The sequence below is a fragment of the Colias croceus genome, chromosome 15, assembly GCF_905220415.1.
Source record: "Colias croceus chromosome 15, ilColCroc2.1".
NCBI classification, from domain to species: domain Eukaryota; kingdom Metazoa; phylum Arthropoda; class Insecta; order Lepidoptera; family Pieridae; genus Colias; species Colias croceus.
The window spans coordinates 9,054,723-9,074,273 of NC_059551.1; the positions used below are offsets into that span (position 1 = coordinate 9,054,723).

General features: G+C 37.3%; 2 protein-coding genes and 1 pseudogene across 2 annotated transcripts; 1 reads left to right on the forward strand and 2 right to left on the reverse strand.

The window, feature by feature from the left end:
• Positions 1-243: 243 nt before the first annotated feature.
• Positions 244-6,848, reverse strand: LOC123697774 (glutathione S-transferase 2-like). The gene is made up of 5 exons (XM_045644315.1): positions 6,705-6,848; positions 6,172-6,326; positions 2,135-2,302; positions 1,792-1,934; positions 244-481 (listed from the first exon to the last, which is right to left on the reverse strand). Exons 2-5 carry the CDS (start codon positions 6,302-6,304, stop codon positions 311-313), a joined length of 615 nt encoding a protein of 204 aa, XP_045500271.1. The 5' UTR covers positions 6,305-6,326; positions 6,705-6,848; the 3' UTR covers positions 244-310.
• A 527-nt stretch (positions 6,849-7,375) lies between these two features.
• Positions 7,376-16,012, forward strand: LOC123698285 (non-structural maintenance of chromosomes element 3 homolog). The gene is made up of 5 exons (XM_045644876.1): positions 7,376-7,743; positions 8,226-8,400; positions 9,266-9,378; positions 9,652-9,747; positions 15,861-16,012. The coding sequence occupies exons 1-5, from the start codon at positions 7,534-7,536 to the stop codon at positions 15,930-15,932; spliced, it is 666 nt and encodes a 221-aa protein (XP_045500832.1). The 5' UTR covers positions 7,376-7,533; the 3' UTR covers positions 15,933-16,012.
• Positions 16,013-16,663: 651 nt separating this feature from the next.
• Positions 16,664-19,522, reverse strand: LOC123698283 (annotated as a pseudogene).
• Between the last annotated feature and the right edge of the window lie 29 nt (positions 19,523-19,551).

Below are 19,551 nucleotides of genomic sequence, written 5' to 3' on the forward strand. Positions count from 1 at the left end.
TAAATGAAAGAGTAAAATAAAATAAAATGAAGCCGAAAAGTGGAGCCAAGTCGGGTAGCCACTCAGCATAAGTTGCAACATAGTTGCAACGCTGATTTTCAGTGGCCCCTCTCTGAAGCGATTGGAGCGGCAGTACGTTCATAGATAGATATTTATATTATATTTTACATTAATACAAAAAAAATATTAAAATATTAAATTATATTTTTTTTATTTTAAATATGTAGGATATTTGTTCTAAAGAACGAAATATCATACATTGAAAATTTTCAAATGCCCCGGATAGTCTATGGCCTAAAGTCTATAAAAATTATGCGGTACACTTGGGCGCCTTGTCGCTGAAGGCCTTCACCTGCGGTATGGTGTACACCGCGTCCACGACCTGCTGGAAGCTCGGGTACTGCTTCTCCAGGTCTGGCATTTGCAGCATCATCTTCAGGTAGTCGAACATGCCCGCGAAGACGAAGTCAGCCCAGGTTAACTGTCATGAAAAATAAGTTATCAGGGACTCGTGAGCAAAAATAAGATCACAAGGACTCAATGAATAAAGAATAATGGTATATTTGCAGTTAACAAGCCAATTTGTGTTGTGCTTAATTTTTTTAAATCATCATCGACAAAGGAGGTGGTAGACGCCTTATGGTAAGCACTGCCCAGGAACACTTCACCCGTTTCATTTCAAAAAATAAAAAAGACCCAAAATCTTTACTTTCCCAATAAAAATAATACCTATAACATATTTTTATGTATAGTATTTAGTATAATCTGTGCTATCAACCAGACTCTTTTATTGATAACTAGCTTCCGCCCGCGACTCCGTCCGCGCGGATGTCGGTCTTCGTGTGGATGGTTTATTTCCCCATTTTGAGTAACTCTGACAATGACATCTTATAAATATCTATTGGACCCAAATACGGCTAGGCCTATAATAATACGCAACGTGTGTTCGCGGTTCTACAGAACAACCTCTATGGATAAAACTGAAAAATTAAGATTAATTTTTTTTCTACGTATTTTTCCAGGATAAAAAGTATCCTATTTTACGCCCAGGATAATAAAGTATAATCATACCAAGTTTCATCGAAATCGAACCGGCAGTTTTCACGTGATGTCTTCACATACAGACAGACAGACAGACAGACAGACAGACAGACAGACAGACAAAAATTTTTTTAATCACATATTTGGGTTTGGTATCGATCCAGTAACACCCCCTGCTATTTATTTTTTCGATATTTTTAATGTACAGAATTGACCCTTCTACAGATTTATTATATGTATAGATATAGATAATTGATAATAAAGCTTTAAGATTCCAATAGATAGTGGACAGTCTGGTGATATAACAATTAATATTTGGACATTAAATCGAAATTGCCTTCATGATTAAACACACACATAGGTATTTAAATATGGGACAATATTATTAGGTGAAGTCCCATGTCCCCTAGTGGGGTAAGGGGCAGATGAATTATTATACATTTGTTTCACTGATCGATTTTCTTTAGGGACAAGTAGGTGATCAGTCAGATCCTCTTAATGACCTTATTTTTCAAAACAACGTCGAATCAGGCGTAGTAGGGATAAGAAAAAGATGGCGCGTAACAGAAAAATGTCACGCGTAACGAAAAAATGTTACACAAAAATTTTTTCCAACCCCGATAAAGAAGTTTCACTTCAATAAAGTACCTAACTACCTACTTTTTTACATATAAGTATGTAATTTATATATTACTTTTGCGTCTATATTAGTTGATTTACGTCTAAATGACGATCTACAAAATAACACACCTTGCCAGCGGCGATGTGTCCGTTGTTCTTCTTGATAATTTCGTCGAGTTTGTTCAAAAGCGTTGGATACAGATTCTTCACGTTTTCCGCGTGTTTCTTCGCCTTTATGTCCGCGTCCGGTTCGTACTGAACAACCGCTGCCTCTGTAATGTGAACATGACGATGCATCTTTTTGAACCAATGCCTATATTATAGAGAGGAAAATTTTATATTTTTTAATGATTCCTCTTCACGACCAGTTTTCATAAAAAAAGTTATATTTATGAAAAAAAAAATGTAAAAAAATTACATTTTTTTTTCATAAATATAACTACTACCTAAACCTGCTATTGACTTGACTCACTGGCTCTTATATCGTTCACGAAGTCGACATTTTGGTCGATCTCGAAGTCCTGTTCTGCGTCGTCGCCGACGAGCCCGTACTTGCGGCCGAGGTAGCGGCCAATCGCGAAGCTCTGTGCGTACTGCTTGCCGTCTATCTCCAGAATTGGCATTGCGCCAAAGGGAGTCGCTGGAAAACGCGAAAAAGACTTTGAAGAAAAAAAGGAAATATTAGGAAACATATAAATGACGGTTTTAGCAATGTGACTAGGAATAAAGACTGGATATAGAAGCGTAACCTATTGAGTATTATATGGACCAACAAGACACGCCAAAGTGAGATAGAAATATTACGCACTTTTATTTTTCGTTAACATTTGCTTTTTATTTGCAATAATATTATGCAATATTAGTTCAGGATACATCGCCCATTTTTGCAAGTGACTACTATCAAGCTAATTTTCCGTTTGTAGCTTTATTTTGATGAGACGCCCAATAATTTCGTGTACGAAACTCTCGATTGTGGTAGCTAACAGAGATAACAAGGATAAAAAATTTTGATTTGATGGTTCTCAAATATTTATTACTAACTGAATGAATTTTTTTTTGTTCAATCTCAAGATAATTACTTACCTAGATTATTCGAAAATATATTTGTCCTACAAAATCTATGCTTTGTTCAAAGAGTCCCCCTTTCCAAAGTGTATCGATAACGAGGTCATCATAAATGATTACTAACAAGCTGATTTTTTTGTTTTCACTTAGTTAATGTTTATATAATTCAACAGACATATTGTCCTACAAATTGCGTAATAAATATTTGAGAACCATCAAATCAAAAAATTTTATCCTTGTTATCTCTGTTAGCTACCACAATCGAGAGTTTCGTACACGAAATTATTCGGTGTCTCATCAAAATAAAGCTACAAACGGAAAATCAGCTTGATAGTAGTCACTTGCAAAAATGGGCGATGTATCCTGAACTATATGCCATAAATTTATATGACACTATTTCATGTACAAAATGTGTCGTGGCATTTTTAACCAACTTCAAAAAAACATTTTTTTTTTTACTCATTACATTTCAACGCGTTGTGAGCGTTGTCATTAGAGCATCGAGCTGCAAAACGAATTCCATGTGGTGACCACAACACGTTGTGAATGAACTTTTAGGTCTTTGAGTGTACCTAACATACTATGTAGCTACTATGTAGTATGTAAATTATCTTAATTTATATTATAAAGGCGAAAGTTTGCAAGTATGGATGTATGGATGTATGGATGTTTGTTACTCTTTCACGTAAAAACTACTGAACCGATTACAATGAAAATTAGCACACATATAGAGGGTAACTTGGATTAACACATAGGATAGTTTTTATCCCGGAAATCCCACGGGAACGGGAATTATGCGAGTTTTCCTTTGCAAACGCGGGCGAAGCCGCGGGCGGAAATCTAGTAATTCATAAATTAGGTACCTATCTTAGTTTGTAAAAACCTAAGTTGTTTTTCCATTAGTTATCACTCAAAGTGATAACACACGTATCTATGTTGTTGCTATCAAGTATCAACTATAAATCTAAAATGTAGTGTTCACTGATACTAATAATTATCAAGTACTTAAGTAGATTATTAAAGATTTTATCGTAAATAAAATAATAACCACCCATGAATCTATGCTGGTGGTAATTTCACATAGAAAATTATATGTTTTTGTTGCACATACAATCGCCGTCCCCGGAGAATAAAATGATAATCGCCATTACCATAGTTTTATTGTCTTTCGATATTTGAAGCCTACGTAGCCTAATACATCTATACAATTTTTTTTGTATTTTTTCTCCTGTAATCCACAAAGTTATAAGATATTACAATAATATTCACTGCTTTTTCCCAGAACATATTCGTACTAGAAAAAAAAGATAGTAGGGTAGACTGGGTACGATTGAAACAAAGGACGGTTGAAACAACACGAATATCTCGTAAACCGTTGGTGGGGGGGTTAGGGGTCCAAGGGGAAAATGAAGCGCACAACTGTTCTAAACACGAACAACAATGTTGCGTCGATCTCCTGGATAGAGGAAAAAGGACGAAGTTTGATGGAGGAAAATGTAAAAGAAACACCATAAAAGCAAAAAGAAAATGTACAAGAGAAGATATCATCAGAAGATGAGGAGTAGGTACTTCTGTCTTGTTTGTACTTCACCATATTTAGAGAGCAGACCTTATTGTAAATGAGTTTCTTAATTATTGTTAGATTTAAAATAAACGATCAATAAAACATATTTTAATACTATATTTTGTATTATTCGCATGTTTTTCAACTGACCCCAATCACTGTTTCAACCGTCCCTGGTATGGGGACGGTTGAAACAAATCGGATTTATTTTTTTAATTTGATCTACTATTTAAAATAATACACCTGGAACTAAAACCACAGTGCCTATTAGTAGACAGATACATGCTCTTTTATTTAACATATATTTCACATCGCTCGGGTTATAAAAAGCAAAGTTATGGTCGTTTTAAGTGAAATTATTTCAACCGTACCCAGTCTACCCTACCTACTATGATAGCGAAAAAGTTTCTTCACTCTTTATGTGGTAATAACTTTTACAATAATATTCTCGGAAAAAAGAAACGGCGAAATAATGACGAACGCCTATTATCATTTTATTCTCTTAAAATTTGTTTTGGCGCCATATGTATGACCATGTACGTACATTATGATCACGATGATGATCAGGAAGACTGATTTTTATTACTTTTTATTGTCTTCATTTTTTATGTAATAATAGTTGATTACTCTAATATTGTTTAAAAAAAAAACAGAATAAAAGTTCATTAATGCATATGCATATGTCCAATATAAACGAGAATAAAATGATAAGTGTGTATTAGTAAATAGCAAATTTACATTTCAGTCAAATGCTACTAACTTTTTAAATTTTAATTATCTTCAGTTCTCTTAAAGTTATTAAAAATATTTTGAAACATAATAAAAGTTTAAAAAATTAGCTACCACTGAGCCTTTTTTTATCTTTCTACGTCTATTGCTTTGCGAGATAAAGACAAGTATTGGTTTTTTATTTCTCCTGAAAAGTTGTGTTTTTGCTGTTATCATTTTATTCTCCGGGGACGGCGACATACGGCGGCTCCCGCAAGTTTTTCAAACGCCTACAATGAGACGGTGGCGAGCCGAGGAATTCGCGCTTGTTTTGTCCCTTTTCTTTGAGTTTTAACACAATATGAAACTAACCTTCTCACCCTCAAAAAGCCTAACCTCAAACATAGCATAAAATCGTCCATGAAATATCCAGTACAACAGCAAAAGCCTTATGTTCAAACAAACAAACTCTTCAGCTTGGTATATCAATGAGGTGGTATTAGTAGTGATAAGTATAGCTGTATAGGGGGTAATACTAGTAAGGGATTTGCAAATCACAATGACTCTTCAAGTAGGTAATATCAGCAATGACATTGCAAAATAGAACATCTGGGCACAGGATGTTGTGTGATTCAACTTGGATTCAACAACATGAATAAGATTCTGCAAGTCACGCCCACTTCCAACGAGTTACTATGGAGTTATTTTTCGAAGAATAAGTCGTAGATTGATATAATTGGAAGAAAAATTTTAAGGGCAACCAGGTACATAGGTAAGTAAAGATCTCAAAATAATATGCACCTGATTTTTTGATACACTTGATGTTTTTCTGTCTGTCTTGAAATGCTTGCGAAATTTCAACTACGGTAACGGTACGGTAGCGGTTTAACTTCAAAACAGATTTTTTGAAATTTGAAAATAATTCTTAAATGCGATACATCATACAGGGCATTCATATAACTTGTTACCAAAATGGGTGAATATATTTCGAAAATTCAGGCTATACTTACATATTTATTTTTATTTTCTAAACCAAGTCTTACGAGCGCGGTGATTTTACAGCGCAATATTATGTACAAGTACAAGTACATCAACACTTACCTACGTAGTTACCAAAGATTTTTTTTTTTAGTAAATAATTATTACTTTACTATAAACTATTAAGTACTCACTTGGTTTGTGGGAGGGCCACTGATCAAAGGGTATTCTTTTGTCTTCAAACTCCTGTCCTCCGTACGCGAGAAGAAGCCTGATGGGCTCACCAAGGGCTTTCGCTTCGAAGTATTTCACAACAACCTTAGGCATTTTTTGTCCTGGGTGAAAAAACCTGTAAGAACATTTGTGTGCCAATTTTGGTAATAACATTAACAATAATGCTAAGTATATTGTTTTTAAATATTTTACGCAGGGATTGCATACCTCATAGAACAGGATCTATATTGCAAATCCTAGTTCCCACTTCCCATAGTGACTTTGAAAAATACAATTTATATTCGATTTATCTTTATAACGCATAAACTTAGCTAAAAATGTCTACACATCCAGTAAAATATTATATAAATTGAATTTATAATATGACTAACAAAAAAAAATTAAAATAATACCTATTCTTTCATCCAATTATTTGAATTTAATATTAGTATTACTAACGGCCGTAGTAAAATCATACAGTATTATAAAAAAAAAATATGTTAATATGAGTTACGAATTCAGCCTCCAAATAACGAGCAACAGCTCGACCGCTCGCTAGATACTTCGCTCTACGACTGTTTCTGCAACTGCAAGAAATAATAATCTGCCCGTTTACGGCAGGCGGCAATTTTTTAAAATACTTTTTGCAGCGGCCATAGATTACATTTTTTTGTCTGGAGTATGGAGCGTGGAGGGTGGTGGAGGTAAGGAGAGTCATCTTGTCCGGCTGCGGCTGCTGTAACATTTCAAAAATGGCGCTGGTTTAGAAAAAGGATATGGCAAAGAGGGATATGGTATGAATGCAATATAATATATTATAATAAAGTAGTTACGTCGAGTTAATGAATATTTATTATTATTGTCGACTAAAGTAGGTACCTAGCTTAGTACCTAGTTACTTACTAAAGATGTCAACTACATAAGACTTTCGTTCCACAAAATAATGTAGTATTGAATCACTTCCTTTTGAATTTGGCCTGATACGGGATACCCTGAACGCCTTTAAAATAAATAGATTTAAGACGAAAAAATTACAAAATACAGATAATATAGAACAATATTAACTCGGAATAGCTCGGAAAGCTCGGAATATAAGGAATAGGACCAAAATAGGACACTACAGTTCTAGAAAATGAGAAATGTCATAGTGACATTCACTCTTCATTGTCTGTTGATGTCAATGTTGATGTGGTCTGTTGACTGTTGACTGTATTCATTTGAGTTTGTAAACAAAAATATAATACCTATTTATTACATTATATTATTATTCTAAATTTCCTTTTATTTATAAGTCTACTGTGTAATGAAAATTAATAAATTTGAATACTAAATAAGTCGCAAAAATGCCTAGGCCCAGTAGAAGTAATGCGGAAGAATCTTTAGATAATTTGGGTGACGCTGTAAACGAATGTGTTCGTTATATTTTGTGCCGGGAAGGAAGTAAAATACCCATAAAACGTGTTGATATTATAAAATTTTTAAACAGCACTTCCCAAGTATCAACCTCGCAAGTTAATGCAATTATCCGGGAAGCTGAGAAGATTTTAAAAAAGGTTTAAAATTTACATTTTAAGTCATCAAATGACAATTAAAATAGGATAGGAGAATTAGAATAGGTAGCCACAATGTATAATTTAGTCAGATCATTTGAAGATTTAACAAATACATATTGCAAATTTTGTTCTGCCAGTTAATAATCATGTTATTCAGAAAAATATAAAACTGGCGGTCCGCCCCGACTTCGCCAGTGGTACATATTTACGTTTTCTCTACCAAAGAACCATCCTCGTACTTCAAGGAATATAATAAAATAAGAATTATCAAAATCGGTCCACTCATTCATGCATGATGCCATGACAATGCAAAACAGGTTTCATTTTTATATATGTATATAGATAATTTGCCTACCCTTATACTTAATTAATACACAAAAAATAAACTGTTTTGTATGAGTTTGTTCACAATCTTTGTGTAATGTGTCACCAAAAAATCATATTATAGCAGTACATATATTCATTCTCTTATTATGTTACAGATATATGGTTACAAGATTGTTCAAGTTGACTCAAAGAGTGGTATACAATATATAGTTGTGCTTGTGGAACCAAGTGAAGGGTCACTGCTCTCAACAACAATAGACACACATCAACGTCAGCTGCTTATAGCTGCGCTAACACATATTCTAATGAGTAGAGCTCCTGTGAAAGAAGGTATTTATTTTAATAACTCAGGCCCCGGAATCACAGACACAATAGAAAATCTATCGTGGACTGATCGGGCCGCTTGGGGCTCAATGCGTTAAATGGTTATTCCTTTTCTGTGCATATATATTATTTTTAAGCTGTAAAGTACTCTTGTTAAATTTTAACAGTGTAACTGGCATTGCTATAACGATTAATATTCAGGACAGTTTTCAAACACGGCATGTTCTGATCCCATAGTAAGCTTTCACTTGTGTTATGGAAATGAGATGGCTGATAAAATTAGATAAATAATTTTAAATAAATACTTGTATAGATAATTAACACCCACACACAAAGCAATGTACATTACACAAATATTTGCCCCGGGTGAGAATTGAACCCACGATCTCTGGCTTAGAAGGCAGGGCCACTACCAACCAAGCCAAACCGGTCAGTCAAATAAAAAAAATAAAAATGTGTGCGTGTACTAGAGTACACACGTAAGAAGTGAAACTTCTTTATACGTCGAATCATGTAGGGATAGGAAAAAGTTGGCGCGTAACGCAAAAATGTTACACTAAATTTTTGTCCAACCCCAATAAAGAAGTTTCACTTCAATGAAAAAATTATATAAAATAAACAAACTGTACATAATAGTGCCAGTTTTTTTTTCAGTTTCTTAAGTATTAGTTGGAAACTAAACTAAACTCTAAGTGTTTTAAAACTAAACATCAGATTAATGTAGCTTGCTAAAGATACACAAGTTTACTAAATTTATCATCATCATCATCGGCAAATTCGTCATCATCATCAGCCCATGTACGTTTCCATTCCTATGAGGGTACAGGCTATAAGTTTACTAAATTAAATGTGTATAAATAAATAATTTCAGAGGATATGTGGAGTTTTCTGGCAGAAACTGGTTTACTGGAAGAAAACGACTTCGCAGGTCGAAAGACCCTGACTCACCTTTTTACTAGACAACAGTATCTGAAATATTCAAAGGTAAGTTTTTAGGATTTCATTGATTTGTGTTAGGAGATAGACAATCCTATTAATATTAAAAATGTAAAATTTTTTAAAGAACAATGTTTGTTACTTTCACCAAAAACTATTTTACGGTTTTCGATGCAACTTTACAGTTATCAAAAAGTAAAAATAGTATGACATATAAAACTAGCATATTAGAATACACATAAGAATTAATATTTCTTTATGCAATAATATTGTTTATTTTTAAATAATAACTTTGATTTATATTCCTTTAAATATTTTCAGGTTGGTGAAGGTGATTTGGCTAAATATCTCTTTGAATGGGGACGGCGGGCAATAGAGGAGGTTCCTAAGATATTTCTCTTAGAGAAGGTTGCACAAGTATGTATTTGCTAAGCATATTTCTTCACATCTTAAAAATTACTTCTCAGAAATTGAATTTTTTTCTGGCTGTTTTAGAGACAAACAAACAATTTCAATCCTACTAATATTATAAATGTTAAAAGTTTGTGAGGATGTGTGTGTGTGTGTGTTTGTTACTCTTTCACGCAAATACGCTAGGGTAACTTGGATTAACACATAGGATAGGTTTCATCCCGGAAATCCCACGGGAACGGGAACTATGCGGGTTTTTCTTTCAAAACGCGGGCGAAGAAGCGGGCGAAAAGCTAGTGTTAACATAAGTAGCCTATTTCACTACCACAATAATTCTGATGAATACAACCATACCTCATGAGTCGAAATCCGTCCAGCAGTTTAGGTTGTAGAGCGAGTTAAATTCACTTTCCAGTGAATTAATAAAAAAAATCATATTTCTTAAATGATTTTAATTAAAAAAGTAAAATTACATTATACGTGTTATTATGAGCACGATGCTTCACAATATGTTTTTATTCTAATATTATAATTTAAAGGAATAAAACGTTCTCACGAACGAAAGCACACCGTCAGCGCTTCACATTACATATAGCGTAGGGTTGTCACATAACTCCTCCCCCCGCAGATCCGCAACTATTTTAGGACAGTGAAGACGGGTCGAATCAGTTGCGCTCTTACAATCAAGACGATTTGACGCACACTGTCGTTGCTGCTTCCGGTGGCTAGTCATGGAGGGTAGCGGGATCCGAGGCACGGTGCACCGCTGGCCGACCGCTGGTCAGTAGGGGGCCCAAGTAGCGTGCTAGCCACATGTGAAAGGCTGCCCCGCCAACCAGCGAAAAATCCCAAGTTGCGCCATAGTGCCGGTTGGCGACCGGATGAGAGGGCCCTATGGACAACTTGGGGGGGCTCGGGCGTCCCCGCAGTCTCCAGACTAGTCCCCGTCATTGCGGCTTCTAAGTGTGTGTCTCAGGTCCAATTGTAAAGCGCCTCGATTCACTACCGTCTTCTCACCTTTTTCACTCTCCTCTAAAAACACATGAAAAAGGCAAGATACAGAAGTAACGTTGCACAGCGGCAGCACTCCCTCTCGCTGAAAGTGGACCTCACCAATATCAGAGGTCTCCACTCAAATCTCGCTGCAGTCCACTTCCACCTAGAGACTCATAAACCCTGTATCTTGTTCCTCACGGAGACGCAGATAAGATGTCCGTCTGACTTGGCGTACCTATCCTATCCCGGCTACACCCTGGAGCACAATTTTAAAGCTCGGTCAGGTGTGTGCGCGTACGTCCGAGACGACATCTGTTGTCGGCGTCTCCGGTATCTTGAAGACCCCCATTTTTCCGTACTATGGATGCTGGTGGACACAGGCCCAGAGAAACTTCTCTATGCATGTGTCTACCGAGCGCACAGTGGAGACCAGGAGACGATCAGGCTCACAGAGTACCTAAGTGAGGCGGCGGACGCTGCTCAGCACAAATACCCTTCCGCTCAGCTTGTGTTACTGGGGGATTTTAATGCCCACCACCAGGAGTGGCTATACCCATACCAGTGCACTGACCTCGCTGGGAGAGAGATGCGTAAACTTGCTATAGCATTGAATCTCACCCAGCTGGTTCAAGGAGCGACGCGGGTTCCTGATGTTGAGAGCCATACAGCCAATTGCTTGGACCTTCTGCTGACAACAGATCCAGACCGTTACTCGGTAGCGATTTCCTCGCCGCTTGGCAGCTCCGATCACTGTCTGGTGAAATCTGTATCTGTCTACTCGCCGCCCGATCCCAGTCCTAAGGGCTCTCGGCGCGTGTGGCAATACAAGTCAGCAGATTGGGATGAGATGCGTTCCTTTTTTGCATCATATCCTTGGCGGCCTGTCTGCTTTTCTTCTGAAGACCCTTCGACCTGCGCGGATGCTGTGACTGATGTGTTGCGACAGGGAATGGAGTACTTTATTCCATTCTCCGACGTAGCCATGTCCGGCAAAGCTCAGCCCTGGTTCAGAGCCGATTGCAGACGCGCTGAAGCGCTAAAGCAAGAGGCGTATCTGGCTTGGGTTGACGCTCGACACCGCAAAGCGAGGGATGTATCTGAAAAGAAGAAAGCCTTTAACCGGGCTGCCAAGTCCTGCAAGAAGGCTCTACGGAAAGCTCGATTTGACCACGTTAGCCGTATAGGGAACAAACTGGCTTCTTACCCCTCCGGTAGTAAAGCGTTTTGGTCCCTGGCAAAGTCGGTTGAATCGAATTTCTGCCGCCCCTCACTTCCTCCACTGCTGAAACCTGACGGGACGCTGGCTCACACCGCCGTAGAGAAAGCGAACCTACTTGCTACTCTATTTGCGGAAAATTCTCGTCTGGATCCCGCAAGCGCAAAACCTCCCAGTCTACCTGGATGCGAGGCGAAAATGCCGGAAATTCGCATCCGTCAGACGGAGGTTCTTAAAACGCTGCGGAATCTTGACGTGAATAAAGCCAGTGGCCCTGATGGAATTCCAGCCATAGTTCTTAAAACCTGTGCGCCTGAACTTGCTCCTGTTTTGACACGCCTCTTTCGCCTTTCGCTGACGACTGGAATAGTACCAAAATCATGGAAACTTGCCAACGTGCAGCCTGTGCCCAAAAAAGGCAGTCGTGCCGATCCTTCCAACTACAGGCCAATATCAGTCACGTCCATACTCTGTAAGACTATGGAACGTGTACTGAACAGCCGGCTCCTGGCACACCTAGAAGCGAACGACCTCCTCAGCGACCGACAATACGGGTTCCGCCGAAACCGGTCCACTGGGGATCTTCTAGCGTACGCCACCTACATCTGGAGCGAGGCCATCGAGAATCATGGTGAAGCACTTGCTGTCTCCCTTGATATCTCGAAGGCCTTCGATAGGGTCTGGCATGATAGTCTTATTGGCAAGCTTCCATCCTACGGTCTGCCTGCTGGTCTCTGCGCCTGGATCTCAGATTTTCTGAGAGACCGGTCGCTTCGGGTAGTCGTCGACGGCTGCTCGTCCGACCAAATGGCTATAAATGCCGGAGTCCCTCAGGGATCAGTTCTCTCCGCAACACTCTTCCTGCTACACATCAACGATCTGCTGAAACCCGGTATCTATGGGTACGCAGACGATAGCACTGTTGTGGAGAGATATGTATCCAGCGCGCGAGCCAGTACGGCACAAATTCAGTCTCTACGGGAGGCGATGGTCGATCGCATGAACTTGTCCTTACAGGCGGTCTCCGACTGGGGCGATGCCAATCTGGTCAAGTTCAATGCGTCTAAGACCCAGGCGTGTCTGTTCTCCGCTAAACGGAGTCCATTCCACCTGACTCCGAATTTCCAAGGTGTGTCCGTGCCGATAACTAACCACCTCGAGCTTCTTGGTATCACCTTAACGCCTACTCTGAACTTTGGTTCCTTCATTGAATCTAAAGCCCAAGTAGCCTCAAAAAAGCTTGGAATTCTGGCGAAGGTGAGACAGTATTTCAGCCCGGGACAGTTGCTCAACCTTTATCAAGCACAAGTCCGATCGTGCATGGAATACTGTTCTCACCTCTGGGACGGTTCCGCCAAGTACCAGCTGGAGGCGCTTGAGGCGATAGAGAGGCGTGCCAAGAGGCTCATAAACGACAATGACCTAGTAGGCAAAAAGCTCCAGAGCCTCGGTCACCGCCGCAGAGTGGCCAGCTTATCGGTCTTCTATCGGATACACTTTGGAGAGTGCGCTGCGGAACTGCACGATCTCGTTCCGCCATCCCCGTTCTTCCATCGATCGTCGAGGCGCACAGATTCTAGGCATCGCCATATGGTGGACGTTCCATGTACCCGGACTAAGCGGTTCGGTTCCACATTCTTTATCCGAACCGCGAGGGACTGGAACATGCTTCCTGAGTCTGTGTTCCCCGACGAGTACAATATGGGGGTCTTCAAGCGTAGAGTGAACAGGTACCTTCTAGGGAAGCGCGTTCCATCTTAGACCGCATCTCAGCTTAACATCAGGCGAGATTGTGGTCAAGCGCTTCCCTATTACCAATAAAAAAAAAAAAAAAAAAAAACATTGAGTGAAAATGTTGCGGCAGGATCAACTTCTATGGCTGATGTTTTCTGAATATTCATTTTCTTTGATTTGTAGCGACGATAGCACAGGAACATTGAAGTGGCCGCTGCGCTCAGTAGCTAAAGATGTAAAGTGGTATTGTCGTATGGTAGATGGAGTGCAGTCCCAAGGTTTTTTAGTGTTCTCGTCGGAATATTACTGATTGGTGCAATTAAAATTTTTGTAGGTGTATCTTTAATTTCATTATTAATATTTGTAATAGTGAGGTCGTCAGTACGTAGAGAGCAGTTTGTAGGTAACGTTGCTATGAAACTGCCTTGGAGATGAAGGTATTCCTTACGCTTGCAGGATAATTTAACCTTTGTGAGATGAGGAAAAATAATGATGTAGTGACTGTCGTCCAATTTCTCCATTGCTGGCTTAGTTAATGTTAGGCAGGTGGATTCACAGTCGCTGGATATCTCTTGCGTGGTGATGAGTTTTGCAATACAGTCGGGTGAACTTCTTGTATGATGATTTAGGGTCGACTTCACATAGAAACCGATTGCTCTTCGATTGAACTTCGGGCATTCAGCCTCTATGTGCACATAAATATCTTTATTGGTTGCTATATAGGGATAGGGAGGTATGATGATATGATTTGTACGATTAAAGTGTGAGGAGTTATAATGGGGAATCTTAATATAATTACTATCCTATTTTTACTAAAGTATGATCCAGTGCGAATTATTCGCGGAGATCTACATTAATAATTTTTTCTGAATCGTAAAAGGAACGTAAAGTAACTAATATAATACTTAATATATCTATCCCTAACATAACATGGTGCGCTCGCGATGTACGCATAAAAGCTAAACTATCCTCTATATTTCTTATTACTAAAAGTAAATCATTAATATTATCGTCTAAGGAGTCTAGGAATTGCGCTAATTCTGTATAGAACCTAAACCATTTATCAATCTACGTTTTACACTGGTTTTAAAGCTTCTAACAAGGACGATGCCTTATCCAATTTTTCGTTTAAATGTTGAACCCTAATTTTATATAGTAATAATGTACGGTTATATAACTAATTGGTCGCATATTTTAATGAATTTTGTTAATACATGGGGGTTACCATCAAAATCTGGGACCACCCTTAAGCATTTAAAAATTTCTTCCGTGTCAAACGACATATTAAAACTATCAATACTTCTAATACTATCAACTAAACTATTTCTCGAGGACTGTTGGGTATTAACAGCCTCGGTACCCCGGGATTTCCTAGGATGGAAAATCGTGAAGGTTTATTCTAAAATTAATATAGGAATATAATATAGGAAAGCAACACAATAAAATAATTCTGTGCAACTCACATTAACATGGTTTCTGTATCGATGGCTGGATACTGCTGATGTTCTGGATACTCGCTTGGGTTTTTAAAAAAACCGGTCGGCCGCGCGGGGCCTCGGAACCGATATTCATTTCGGATATCTTCCCGCGGGCGACCCGAGTATCCTACCGACTGCGCCAGTTAAATTCACTTTCCAGTGAATTAATAAAAAAAATCATATTTCTTAAATGATTTTAATTAAAAAAGTAAAATTACATTATACGTGTTATTATGAGCACGATGCTTCACAATATGTTTTTATTCTAATATTATAATTTAAAGGAATAAAACGTTCTCACGAACGAAAGCACACCGTCAGCGCTTCACATTACATATAGCGTAGGGTTGTCACATAACTAGCGCCAAAGAAATATACATACAAACATATACTCAAAAACATAACTCTCTTTAAAAATACAATGTAAACATTTCTTTCTATTTGGGAAGAAATTTCAAAATTATATTGTTAACTAGCGGTCCGCCCCGGCTTCGCTCGTGGTACATATTTTGCAATAAAAAGTAGCCTATGTTCTTTCTCAGGGTCTAAAGATTGTCTGTGCCAAATTTCATCAAAATCGGTCGAGTAGTTTATGAGCCTATTCATTACAATCGAACAAATAAAGTTTTCCTCTTTATAATATTAGTGTAGATTTGTTTAAGAATATTTATTTAACATATGTTTTGATATTTCAGGCATTTGGGAAGGAACCATCTCACTGGTCAGAACATTATAAAGATTGCACTACTGAACAACAGTCAACATAATTTAATTATCTACCTCTATAATAGTATGTACCTTGAAATAATTATTGAGTTTTAAATAATAAATAATGTTTATATTACAATTTATTACTTTCTTTCTAGTTTATTATATTTTATTTTATTCTTTTGTATTCCCAAACATATTGCTCCAGAGATTGGGCGTTTTTCCATTACCCGGCCCGGCACCGGCACAGGCGCCGGCGCCGGCGCCGTGCCGTTGCCGGGGAAGCAAAAATGTATGAAAATGTATGGCTTGCTTTTTCACTTACCGGCGCCGGCGCCGGCACGGCATTGAGACCTGCCGGCGCCGTCGCCGTCGCCGGAGTAGCAAGCTTCCCACTTGTGCCGGCCCGGCAAAATTGCATATGTAGTGAATATTTATATGAATCGTCATATCAGTACTGTACCACTCACCGGGCGTAAACCGGCATCGACACCGGCGCAATGGAAAAACGAAGTCCCGGCGCCGGTACCGGTCCCCGACCATGCAGTTGCCGTGCCGGAGCCGGGCCGGGTAATGGAAAAACGCCCATTACCATAGAAAAGTGAGAAATGAATGCCATGTAATAATAATAATTATGAAATGGAATATGTTAAAAGAGATAATGTATCATTTTAATATCACTTAAAAATTACAGACAAGAATCATATTACATAAATAATGTATATGCTATTTATTAAGCACATTAATGTAAACAGACTAAACGAAACGCAGTAGGAGAAATAAGAAGACGTTGTTATTGTACCCTTATATTAATGAATTAATTAAAGACATTAAATTTTAGATAATACAGTTAAATGAATGAGTGAAGTGAATGAGAATTAACCAATGATTATGTTATCTGTGGTAGCATTCGTCAAAATAATTAAGCATATGTAATAAAAATGGTAAGCTTCAATATATTCTCTTGAATATGGAACATTGCTTAGACAATCCATAATCTTCTTAGCTACTTCATAATGCTTGTCCGCGCCATGAAGATCAAACAACTTTAATAATGGCATGATATTAAATTGTTTGCAGAACTGTTTTTGTTTTTCAGAAAGCGCTATTAACCTTGGGCTCTTTCCTAAACATGTGGGACATGGATACACATATTTCTTGGCATAGAACAGCTTCTCTTTATTTTCTCGCATCAACCGGTCGCTGTAAGGAGAAAATTATTTGAAATCAAGTTGATATTATTAGTAAATATTACTGTAGATGTGGAAATAGTTTATCTCTGCTAATATTATCTAGAACTAAATATAACTACTATGAAGATAAACAGAAATCAGTTAATTTAAAATGCTTCAACCTACTTATTTAAATAATTTAAGAAACTATATCAAATGAAAAATCAAACACAAAATACACAATAAGCTATTCTAGCAAATAATTAAATAATTAACGAAAAAATATAAAACTAAAGATTGCAAATACACACCAATGTTTTGGACCATTCAATACTGAAACAAGTATCTCCTCTCCTGGATTTATCTTATGTTTTGCAATCAACACAGCCTTATTGTTAAGATAATAGTTTTCAGCATTTGAATAGCAGGAAACTTTTACCTTTCCCAAACAAGTAAAGTATGCTACACTCGGTTTTATACCAACTCTATTTAAGTTCGGTGCAAACACAGAATGTACGACTGCAGTGGGTGTACCATAAGTGCTCAAGTACATCATGATCCTTCCAATCGCTCGTTTGGCCTCAATATGTTCTGGCGAGTTCTGTGGCGGGTAAAAAGATGGAAACTCTGATAAACGATTTACTACTTCTGCACACTCGTAACAATTGTTATACATTGGACCAAATGCAAATGGTCTGTTATCTGGGAAATTCAGAATGGAATAAGGTGAATCGCGGTTTAATATTTCTTTCAAATTGCTGCTTTATTCTATCTGTTCCTAAGAGTTTTGAAGCTTCAATCAATTCCTGCCAACTATTTGCTTTCTTTCTGAGCATGACTATCGTTTTAATGATTAATGATGAAACCAGCCTATAGCTTAATTTACATTCAATGTCATGGTATTCGTTGTGGCAATTTATTTTACATTCTTCGCTGCAAAACATACAGACGCAACAATTGTCGCAGGGCAGTAGACATGGTGTATATTTCATACAGTAGTAGCATGCTATGTAGTTATCTTCAGGTGGTAAAGAAGACACATATGCAATCTCGTGAACTAAAATAGTGCCAGATTTAATTTCATCCACTGCAATAATTCTCGGCTCGTATTCCTCATTGATTTCAAATTTTATGAGTGGAGAAATATAGGGTAGGATGTTATCAGATGGATTTTTAATTTTGAAATAATCTTTGCATTTCAATTTGAAAGATTCACTTGGGACATGAGAAGTAGCATCCTGCCTTCGCTTTATAAGTTTTTTCTCTATATCAGGTGGGCATCCCAGTTCAAAGCATCTGTCTATATCTTTAATGCAGTCAATGTAACACTCTGTGTTGAACAAAAGGGCAGATCTGTTACTATAAGCCAGTTTAATCGCTCTCCCATCTAGTGGAGCATTAGCGAGAGCTTCATTGTACCATTGTATAGATGTTGCATAATCGCCTTTATTAAAGTAATTGTTTCCCATCAAACGTTGTGAATCAGATTCCGATTCCGACTTGGTAGTATAAGAATGTTCGATAAAAATATCTGCTTCTGCCATCACTTCTGCTGCCGTCATAACAACATCAGCTAAATCATCTTTCCCCATTGCTTTGTATATTCGCTCGATCTGTGATTGATCAAGGCGTTTATGGTACACCATTGATTTGTTTGATACTTTTTCACTGAAATATTGGGTAAAAATTAAATTAATAATATAAATTTTATAATAAAGAAGAGATAGCACTGCATTTATAAATTCAAATATTTATATATTATCATAATCCTTTGACTGCCTATTTATTAAGAAACTATAGTTATTTGTACCAAATTTCGTCCAAATCTGTTGGGTGATTTTATAAAATCAGACTGTAGGTATCTTGGTGGAAAACAAAAAAGACAGCAAATAACAATTACATTATGCCAATTAAGTTGGTCCTTTATTGTTAACAATATTATCAGAGTAGGATTGGTATATATAGCATTAACAATGTAATTTTTAAATGTTATGGATAATAAAGATTTTTATTTTTAAAAATTATATAAATTTCCATGGTGAGGATGGATGTATTTGTATGTTATTCGTATATTTGTTTGTTCCTTTTTCACGCAAATTACTGAACCGATTTAACAATGAAGTTTAGCACACATATGGAGGGTATCTTGGAACATAGGATAGCTTTTATCCCGGAAATCCAGGAAATCGGAAACTAAAAATAACACGAATTACGAGGGCAGTTATAAAAATCTTGAGGTAGGTAGCTATTTAGTAATTATTGGGCCACTTTCGAAGCTAACAATTATCGTTGTATGATTTAAGTATAACACTTCAAAATTAAAGAAATCACAATCTTACTTATTCCCATCACTATTCATTTTGATAATATTGCAAAATAAAATCCGTAAATCAACGTAAATTCAGATATTTTCAGAGCGACAACAATCAATATTGAATAAATTTCTTCTTGATTTTTCCCCATTCATTTTTTTTTTTTTTTTTTTTAATAGAACAACAGAGGTCCA